This window comes from Megachile rotundata, chromosome 16, assembly GCF_050947335.1.
Source record: "Megachile rotundata isolate GNS110a chromosome 16, iyMegRotu1, whole genome shotgun sequence".
NCBI lineage: Eukaryota > Metazoa > Arthropoda > Insecta > Hymenoptera > Megachilidae > Megachile > Megachile rotundata.
The window spans coordinates 3,902,869-3,914,180 of record NC_134998.1 but is presented as its reverse complement, the minus strand read 5'-3'; the positions used below and the strand labels follow the sequence as shown (position 1 = coordinate 3,914,180).

The 11,312-nt window shown below is 35.9% G+C and overlaps 1 protein-coding gene across 1 annotated transcript; it reads left to right on the top strand.

Annotated features, from left to right (window-relative positions):
• Positions 1-599: 599 nt before the first annotated feature.
• LOC143266044 (uncharacterized) lies at positions 600-10,143 on the top strand. The gene is made up of 2 exons (XM_076541407.1): positions 600-896; positions 9,494-10,143. The coding sequence occupies exons 1-2, from the start codon at positions 799-801 to the stop codon at positions 9,780-9,782; spliced, it is 387 nt and encodes a 128-aa protein (XP_076397522.1). The 5' UTR covers positions 600-798; the 3' UTR covers positions 9,783-10,143.
• Positions 10,144-11,312: the final 1,169 nt, after the last annotated feature.

The following is an 11,312-nucleotide window of genomic DNA, read 5'->3' as shown; positions in this document are numbered from 1 at the left end:
CACTTAATTATTTCACTGTCCACCGACTTGACGACTCATAACGAGAGTATACGACCTTTGCTTCAACCAATGAGGTTTTTAACCCCTTACCAAACACTCTTCGGGACTTCTGATGTTCTTGTCCCTTTAAACTGAGCGGGAAATTTAAATCAAATTTGATTTTGTGACGACTTCTAATAATTAGGAATTGATTGTCGGAATTGTTGACTTTCTATATATTACTGATACTTTTGAAGTATTGATTTCACAGCACTGAATAGATGAAGACGTATACTAAAATCATTACTCTAATATCATTGCAGTGATAGATCCTAACGATACAACTATGAAGACATTAAAACACAGATTTATGAAGAGGTGGAATAATTATTTTAATGTAATTCAACTATGAAATTAGATGATGAAGTACGACAACACAGTTTACTAAGAAATTCAATGTAAGGAGAATTCACATCTAAAATTGCAAAACTAGCAATAGATCAAGCAGCATGTAGGTAATTTGAAAGCACGGTAGATCTCAAGTTCGATCGTGGCAACGTGAATTACGTTCAATTCACAGGTCGATTCACGGAGGAAGAGAGTTACATACGTGTCGCGTATTTCTCGCGAGAGAACACGTACGGGCGCCATGGTTGTAGCCTGGCAAAGTGTGTAATAAGATATCCGCGGATACTCGAAGCCCTCAATTGGCTAATTTACCGGCAGTTAGCCGGCTATCCGACCGCTTAGGTCATCCTAACGTGGTCGGTTATTCGGCCTGAATAATTTATAACCGCCTGTTTACGAGAATTGAGAATAATGAATTTCACTGGCAGTTCGCACTCCGACGCATCATTGACGAACAACTACAGCTGGTCATCGAGCCTCGGATGTTCGTTATTAGATACGATGACACAGTGAGCATTGAAACAATTATTCCGTTATTATTCATTAATTTGTTAAATTACGGAAAAGATCGTTTTACTTGGTTGTAAATTTGTGTTAAGTATAGACAACGTTGATGGGAAAAAATCATTTTCGAAGTTGGAATGTATTATGGAACCTAATCTAACTTACCATAAACCTAATTTTATGTAACTATAATCCTCCATGTAAAGCAATTAACCCCTCATTGTATTATTTCTTAGAATCTTATTTAACAAACCTAAGAAGCTGTATTCAAATTAAATTACAATCTAACTTAACTAAAAAATAAAATGTAACGAAATCGAATAATTTATTCTAACCTAACTCAATTTGTCTAACTAACCTGAGCTTGACAAATGCACTAAAATGAAATAAATTAATCTAATCTATCTGCCTAAGTAATCTAACTTAACCGAACTAAAAAATTAAATTTAACGAAATAAAATAATTTATTCTAACTTAACTCAATTTGTCTAACTAACCTAAGCTTGACAAATGCACTAAAATGAAATAAATTAATCTAATCTATCTGCCTAAGTAATTTACGTACAAAACTGAACGCAATGAAATAATTTATCCTAACTTAATTTGCCTAACTAACCTAATTATAAATCTGAAAGTAATTGAAATTTTGCCTTATACTGAAATAATTTCATAATCGTATGCAGGTTGATTCTTTCGGTTACACTCCATTAATATGCGAATAAGTAATAATTTACTGGAACAATGGAACATACGTCCTTCAAGTCCATGCGAATTAACATCCTTCTTCGTTGCGTGGCCGCGAATCGAGCCTGCACACGTGATGAGACTCGATTAATCGAAGGAAATAATACCCTGATCATCAACGAGATTGATGGTTCTAACGAACGTCGAGAGGATAGTATGAATAGAGGGACATTGAATAAGGGCGGGGAAAAATTGGACTGGGTAGCATTAATCAGATATAACGAGAGTACTATTAATTTCTATTGCTGTTTAAAAGTTACCGCGACGAAATGATTCGAGAAACTCGACAGCTCTGCGACAAGGAATGTTGTATTAATATTTTTAGGTTAGGTTTTTTGGTTAGGTTGCGTTTTTGGTATAATTGCGTTCACAAGGAAGTACTGCAGACATAGTATGAAAATAGAAATTATATTAAAATAAGAGAATTATAGATAGAATTTATGTTGTCATAGAATTAATATTAAATCATAGAATTTGTTATCATAAAATTTATACTAAATCATAGAATTTATATTAAATTACAGAAATAGAATTTATCGTAACACAGATATTTTACTGCTGAATGAGGTAATTAACAATTCAGAATTTTGTAAATATTTCTGATACTTCGAATTTCTAAATTAATCGTGTGAAAATTAACTTTGTATACATTATAAGTTTCTATAATTCTTGTATGACATTTCAAGATTTAGCGTTCTTAAATTCTTTTCAGAATGAATTCGTTTGAGTGAAGGTTTGCAATTTCGTTAAAATTGTAATTAATTAATATTATATAATCTTCTGAATAGCAAAGTTGTTTTAATTTGATTAAATAATAGGGAATTTAATCTTATATCTCATTAATTTTGTATGAATACAGAAATTAAGGGGAATCCATAATTTTACAAGAAAGGTTATCAAAATTATTAGCAAAATTACGTGAAGTATTGAAGCAGAACTTTTCGCTCTTAAATAAGGGTTTTGAAGTGCAATGAAGTTCATTCGAAAGAGGTTCGATAACGGATCATAGCTCAATATTACGTTAATATTGCAGTAATACTATAAAGATGAGCAAAATGCAGAAATAAATTTTATTTCTATCCAAACCCATAAAAGAAAATGCAAACGCACTTAAAAAAAAATGAAATATTCAAAAGAATGAATGAAATATCTTCTATATACCAAAATCGATCTTTGTAACATTCCACGTAAAAATGTACATACAATATATATAAATGACTATCAGAAATTTGGAAAGTTATTTTCGTAAAGGTATCTCGCGCCTCCGTGACTCCAATCCATAAATGAACATGCACGAATAATAAGAACGCAGCAATGTAAGCAACGTTCTCTTTCTATCCTTCACCGCTTTCGTTCACGTGCCAGCAAATAAGTTCCCGTATTCCGTATGCCAATTATTTTTCCGAAAATCGTACGAAAAATCTGGCACCGCTGCATGCAGAATGCGTGTAACACCATCTCGCGTTCATCAGCAAGCCAGGTGTGGACAGGTAATACTGTTACTATGACAGCAAACACCGACCTGTCAGTTTTCGAAAAGCCACGTGACAAGCCCCTTAAAAATAAGTAGTGACATAATGGTGTTACACAATTAGTCAACCTACAGACTTCTAAATATTAGGACTTCGATCGAAGTTCCTAGCGTTTGGTCGCTAACAATTGCCTACGACGCGCTTACAGAAATAAAGAATTGTGCATGTTAATTTATATTTATTCAATTTTCAATTTCATTATTAATTTCAAATTGAATGTAAATTATATGGTGGTTCAGTGTTAATAGTAGCAGTTAATTACAGGTCAGTAGATCAAATGTTCGTTCAATCGTGTTCAGTTCATTGCAAAATGAACGATTTGATCTCCAAGTTATTCAATTTCTATCAGGCTAAAGAGTCCATTTTCGCTGGTTCTGAAGCAAACATGGACAATTGCCTACGTATACAAAAATAAACTGCCTACGTATACAGAAATTGTATATGTTAATTTACGTTTGTTGAATTTCATTATTAATTTGAAATGAAGTAAACTAACTGGTAGGTTAATAGCGTCCATGCAACGAATGGTCGACATCTCGAAACGCGTGTGCCATGGCCGATACGCGTCAGATATACGCGCGAGCGTGTAGGTGTCCGGCACCGAAGCACTTCCGGTGGCCAAGCAGGGTCTCGCTGACGAGGGGTACGCGGGTTGTGGCCCGATGTAAGTGAGCAGTCAAAGAGATGGCGCCTAATAGATTGGTTTGTAGGTGGACGCATTATCCGCGTCGCGTGTGTGCGCGCGCGAGTGTAAACGACAACGAAGCGTGTACAGAAGTGTGTGCATGGCCGAGGGCGGAAATTAGTAATGGAGCAATGAGCACCGCGCTGAGTAAAGCTGTCGAGTCGCGGCTATGAAACGAGCCGAGGGGAAAGAGATGTTCCTGGTGGCCATTTCGTTGGATGACGCGTGGATTCGGCCAACACGTGAACGATCATCATTGATTCCACTTAACCTACAGATCATTCCTTACCAGTTTTCGAATAAACAACGGGGAAGTTGGAAATTAAGACATTAAGGCGCCGGCAGATGGAGAGACAATTGCGGACGGGACGCATACTGGGTCAAATACGATCTCACGGTTAACTTTTGTTCTATGAATAATCTCATGGTTAACTTTTGTTCAATGATTTCATGGTAACTTTTTTCATTCACACGTTACGTTCATTTATTTGCACGGAAATTTAGGTTTTGTGTGGGACAGTTAACAAAGTATTTAATGTGTAGTCAGGAAGGAAGATTTGAAAATTCGGGAGTTTTAGGAGACTTTTAAACAATTGGTAAATGTAAGAATTTACAAAATTTGAGAACTTGAAAATTTGAGATTTGTAAGCTTGTAAATTTGTAAACTTATAAACTTGTAAACTTATAAACTTGTAAACTTGTAAACTTGTAAACTTGTAAACTTGTAAACTTGTAAACTTGTAAACTTATAAACTTGAAAACTTGAAAACTTGAAAACTTGAAAACTTGTAAATTTACAAATTTGTAAATTTTTAATAAGTCTTCACCCAAAATTGGGCTCAAAAGTATAACTTGCGTTGATTATCCAATAAAATGTTCCAAAATGACGAAAGTTTGGAATGCAAGATCAGGTAAAAAATTAATTAAGCTAAACGGCAATCAGTGTTTTCTGAAGTTGCGAGCGCGTATATTTGGGAAACAGTACCCTCGTCTTTCAGCCATGTAAACTGATGCGAACATAAAAACTGGTACCACGAATCTAATCGACAGCTTCATAAAATTGAACCCATAAAGTCATAAAATCAACCACTTGGTTAGGGGGATAGCGCGCCAGGAAAACATTTACAGTCCTTTTTGGACGCTCTTGTTCGGCCAAGTCTTTCACCGAATAGTAAAGGACTCGAACCACGTTCGAATTTTTCTACGTTATTTTTGTTATAATTCATTTTAGGTATGTAGAATTTAATACAAGATAACTATACCTACTCACAATACTTGTTAGTCCTTCATGTATAATTACAGTGGCTCCATTCAATATTTAAGTAGTAAAAATCATTTTAAATTCTTAGCATTCATTTACTGACTATCAACTGCAGTTATATACAATTACAGTAGATATAATTTACAATAACCACATAATTAATGGGTGACTATAACCGAATGTAAGATCTAATACAAGATAACTATAACCACCCATATTACCCGATAAGCATTCATTACTAAGCGACTACAATCGCCAATAACACAGAATAAACACTTCTTTACTGACGACTGTATTTGCCATGGGTTCGAATATTGATGTCTAGCAATTATCACTTGTACTTGTTTTGCATTTACTGATTATCAACTATTGTCACTCATAGTAATCAGTGAGTATTTATTATTGCGTGACTGTAACCGCATATAATGTCCAAGGAGTGACTGTAAATATCCACAAAATTTAATAATCATTTATTCCTTGATTTTGTTCGTTGATTATTTATTCATTGATGGTTGTAGTTAACTGTATAATGCAGCCAGAATTAATTGATGAGTGTCCACTATCACCTGTACGACAGATAACTTGTCACTGTGTAACTATAGTCACTGCTGTACATCAATCATTTATTCCGGTGACTATAAACTCATCTTCAGTACTTGCCAATCGCTGGTAAATGTACCAGTGCACATTTAGTGTACTAAATGTACTGATTATAGTCATTTTTAAAATTTAGTATTCAATTACAAGTGAATTACATTTATCTATAGAACTGAAAGACTATCTAGTTTAAACTGAGTAACTATTCCAACTAGTGATACACTAGGTGAACATATAGGTAGAACAAGAGATGTAGGGATTTTAAAGTCGTACAAACGATTAAACACGAAAATATCGAAAACGATACCGAACTCGATTATTGTTCATTTCACGACGACTGAAGTCAGTGACCAAGTATTGTCGTCGGAGATGAGTTATAGAGCTTTTAACGTTGTTCCAGTCGATTCTACGTGTTAAAAATGATCGAAAACGATACCAAACGGTTTTTTATCGATTCGACGACAACAGGTTCCTATCGCCGTCAAAATCTATACAGCAAATTTAGGATATCTCACGAGTCTACTCTCAAAATTCCAAGTCAGAAGACTCAAAATTACATCCTATAGCGTCGTACAGTAACAAATGCAAATCGCATTCAGAAGCTTTCTAATTTTGAAAAATCCCCAAAGATGATATCAGTTATAACCCTACACAGTACCCCACGAAATTGTGATCGTAAGAGATTCGTAGCCGCTGCTAGTCGCGACAAAATCGAAGGATCAGACATGGCCGGTGGTCAGTTGGCGTTGGTTATCTAGGAGCTTTTACAACCAACGCCAATACTCACTTTAGTGGCGGATCGATTCGGAGATATGCAAGCAATAAGCGTTTAATTGCACGGGATTCCTCATCGTAACAGTCTCTTTAGAGCCGCCTGCGGTCCTCGGGACTATAAAAGGCATCGGACCTATAAAACGCATCCTTGGCTGGACCATCGTTTCTACACCATTGTACGTTCTGTTTTTGTCCCTATCTTAGACTGTCCTTTTCCTGCCTCCTCGGACAGATTGCATACTCAGAGATACAATTTAACGATCACTTTGACTTGCATGATGCCGGACAACGTTCTGTTGACATCAAATTGTAACTTAGGTTTTAAAGTGTATAGGAAGGGATGGTATTTCTAACAGGGGGTTAGTCATTTAGATAAGGACCTACATTGAACCATTTAATGGAAGAGTTACTGTTTGCCGGTAATTTTGTGGTGATGGCTCAATGCAGGAATTTCTATATTTTTAAATCGTCAAGTTTTATAAGTTTCGGATTCTAATTTGTAAATCTTCAAATCTCCAAATTCTGCTGTTTTCAAATCTTTTAAATTCAGAAATTAAGTGTCTTATAAATACCCAAATTTCCAAATCTAAATTGTGTAATTTAAATTATCGAGTGAGTGATGGCTTAGTGATGGCTTAGAAATGATCAAGTTTCAAAAGTCTAAATTTCAAATTCTAAATTCCAATATTTCAAAACTATTCAATCTCCAAATGTTGCAACTACAAATGAGCAATTTACCAAATTATAATTTTGCAATAATCTAAGAACTAGTGATGGCTTAGAAATGATCAAGTTTCAAAAGTCTAAATTTCAAATTCTAAATTCCAATATTTCAAAACTACTAAATTATAATCTTCCAATAAATATAATCACATTTGAAATGTTACATGATGCTTAAATCCCAGTCTTATGTTTCAAAAGAAGAATGTTAATACATCGTTAAAAAATAATTATAGTCAAACGAAGAAATTCTCGTGTGTCGAATAACTCATCGAAAAAGCGAGAAGTTATCGAAGTCTAATTACAAGAATGACCGGACGATTTTCCTGACTATCGGTCCGAAATTCTTCGCAGAAAGGGATCTCTCAAGAAACTTAGAATCGGTGGGGACGTCCGAGCACGACAGGGACCAAGTAATTTCAAACATCTGGAGAGTCTTAATTAATGGGATATCTTACTGTTCCGCTTCTTTGAAGCCATTGGTGTGCCGGCCGATTAAGCAAATACGTAGTTCTCTTTCGCTGGCAGCGATCGTAATTTGTTCTCGTTATCGGGCGAACTCTGTCGCGAAATCGCCAAGTTTTGTCACGAACGTGTGTATCTGAAGGGGACCCACCGAAAAAGAAACTCGTTTCACTCGTTCAGAAATGTGTCATAGGAAGGAAGTTGATTAGATAGACGATTTTCGATGGCTTCCTGTCTATAGTTGATAGAGCGAAAACGAACGTTCAATCTTACTTTAATCGCCAGCATTTCCGGTAATGATGTTCGAAATTTTAACTAATTGTGGTAGACCAGAATTTCTGGTAACCTTTATACTAAAAATTTCTTCCTTCAGTTTTATTATTATACAAACAAAATCAAATGAAATAAGAAGCTTCGTTAAAATATTAATAAATTGGTACAATGTAATGTGGACATTTATTAAATCTAATGAAAATAAACATGAATTATTTCACTTTTTATAACTGAACAATTTGAACATAATTAAGTACAGACAATTGTTAAGTTTAATTTCATTAAATATGGACGATTATTGAATGTAACTAAGCAATTCTTCAGCTGAATATAATTGAACATAAATAATTATTGAATTGAGTGTAATTAAATATGCAGAAACAAATTGTATACAATTGAATATAAATGATACTAGAATTCAATACAACTCAGCATAATTATTTAAACATAACTGAACATAGAACAAATAATTAAATTAAGTATAATAGGCATCACCAGTAATTCATTATCAATTAATACCAACTGAAAGTGATATTAAAAATCAATAAAGATCATTAATAAATAATACAAAATATTATTAATAAAAAATAGTGTTTGTACTTATTCTAACACGCCCATCATTCACAAATTATACAAAACTCAAAAGAATCAATCAATTAAAAATATTTCAAATACTCGAGTAGAATAAATTTACTCTTATATGTGTACGGATCAATGCCCCCAAGAAATTGGGTTCAATCAAAACAGCGAGCAATTAATCGTGTCTCGTCGATTCCCTCAAAGAAAGTCGTAAGAGAATTTCCTCTTCCAAGGAAGAGTCTGGCAATCAACGAGAATCGTTGCAAACAGAGCCGGGGCCGTTGCACAAAATGGAAGTTTAATTGAAGGCAAACAATAATGCGATGCACGCATAACCGCTCGGGTCAGAAATGGCATTCGTTATGTGTCTCCGTTTTCTCCTCTTTTCCCTTCGTTTCTGCCGTACTCGAGGAATCTTCATGTCGAACGTATTAAATTTCACGCATCGCCTGTCTCGCACTCCCACGATTCGCAATTGCTCGCATTCCCTGCTATCCAGAAATCTACATCGCTATTAATTTTATATCCTACCCTTCTGCGAATTTCAGACACATGAGCTTCCCTTCGCTATTCTTCGTTCGATTACCTTTTTTTCACTTTAAGCTTAACACCAAAATTACACTAGTTAATATGATTTTTAGAGTTTCATTTTAAAATTCTTATTTTTTTCATGTTTTTTCTCTTGTTCATATGATGACTTATGTGACGATAACAAAAGGTGTAATATAATTAATTTTATTTTTCTTTCATTTATTCCAATACCAATCAATTCTTATACCAAAATCAATCGGTTTTTCACAAAGTGGATATTCATGTGAAAAGTGTATCTTCAAACATTTCAAAAATTATACAATTTTGAGTGATGTTAAATAATTTTAAGTAACTAGTAAGAGTCTAAAGCATTCCGACACTGAAAAAATCACGCAACGAGCGCTTAAATGATGTTCTATTTTCGCGTTGCTTTTATTGCAGGGACAAAGACAAGCGCAGCATCGCCGAATCCGCAGGAGGATCAGAAAGAAGCCTGATTCCGGTAGCTGACTACAAGGTAGCCGGCTACAAAACTCGCCGAGATCCCACATGCCGTGCTAACGAGCGTGTCTTGGGGTCGGAAAGTTGGTACCGGACACCGATTCGTCGCACAAACAGGGCTGGCCACCGATGTCTTCACCTCTGGTCGGTGCCAGGTTACGGCAAAAAAGCGAGATTTCGAATCGCCACAACCGGGAGACCCGGTGAACGTGTCATTACTTTTAACTAGCTCGGTGGAAGCATCGGGGGTCTCCTCGGTCAGCTTAATCTCTGGAAATTATCATCGCGTTGGTACACAGAGCGGCGAACTTTTACAAGTGTTTCGTGCCACGATCAAGAAGAAGTCACACGTGAAGCATGGTGACCCGTGAACGAATTCCCACGACACCGAGGACCAGTCTTTCCATTAATTTCGTCAAACCTTCACATCAAATTCTTTGATACACCTCAAATTTTAAATCCTCAGATAATTTCAAGTTAGACCAGAATTCATATAGGTGACTTATAGAAATAATTTTGAACAGTTCACATAATGTTCTTTATGATAAATTTCAGAAATTAGACTCCTGTCGAAATACCTTCTACATAAAGATTATATAATCCAATTTATGATACGTTTATTTTTTTTAGCTCCATCCATAATTTTGTAGAACATCCATAAATCTAGCGTAATATTTTTTATTTTCTAGACCCAGTATCTATTTGTTTCCAGATATATTTATAGTTGACTATACTTTCTTGCAGCATGGATCATCTTTCTTGTACAAGATAAAAGGACGAGAGCATCCTCCATTGCTGTGAACCCTTCAATTAGAGTTTCAATATTTCATACTAGACACGTTTATTTTTACTGCGGCAGTCAAAGCGTTAAAGATAGCGAAGAGTCTAGTCTAGACTCTAGCAAGAAAACAAACGATTTCAAGAAACGAGAGCGCGCGATCGTCGCCACAGTTCGGACGATTGCGATTAATTAATTTTACTCCGAGCCGAGACACTTAGTTTCCGTTCGTTTAAGCTCGTTAATACGCTATCCTCTGCCCCTCTGGTTGCCTCTGGTTTCCTTTTCTCTCTCTCTTGGTGCTCTGTCAGACAAACTGGAGAAACAGCTCACTCAGTTTACGCCGTGCATGTAAATTCATCTGCGCCAGTTGGGTCACGGAGACCTCTGACCGATCTTGTATTCTGGAACCTTCTATCAAAATGTAAAGATCGAAAATTCAAGCTGCTGAAGAAATCTTTCCAACGATTACCAGAAATTGCCAGTCTAAATTACCGAGGAAAACATTGCAGCAGTCTGAGGAAAGAATGCGCGTTCGTTACACCGCGACCTCTCCTTTGTCTTCGGAGGCCAGCAGTACGCACCAGGTGCCCGTAATCGTTCACAAATTAACGTCGCCAGGGCAGTTTCTTCTCCACTTGCACGGATTCACCGGTGCCTCCGTATAAGGACAATATACCGGCCGTGTTTCAATCATTTTGTTACGGCGTGTCTGCTACCTTTTTCTGCTCCTGGAAAACACACCTCTGTGATTCTTCGCTCGGTTTTCCGCTGAACTATCAGCTTCGATTTTCTTGCATCCGACAAAAGCTCCATCATTTCTATATTCAGAACCAATTACAAATACAAAGATTGCTTTAAAAATAGTTTCTGAAATCTATCAAGATCAAAGTTTGCGTTCAAATGAAGCCAAGGCGCGGAGAACTTGATCAGATTGAGTCGGGCTCAAAATGGCGTAACGCGGAGAATCCATCACCGAAC

Bases quoted from the DNA above. Each gene is read 5' to 3' on its own strand.
- LOC143266044 (XM_076541407.1), top strand. From the start codon at position 799: ATGAATTTCACTGGCAGTTCGCACTCCGACGCATCATTGACGAACAAC. The intron at 897-9,493 runs GTGAGCATTGAA...CTTTTATTGCAG, and splicing joins TTATTAGATACGATGACACA to GGACAAAGACAAGCGCAGCA.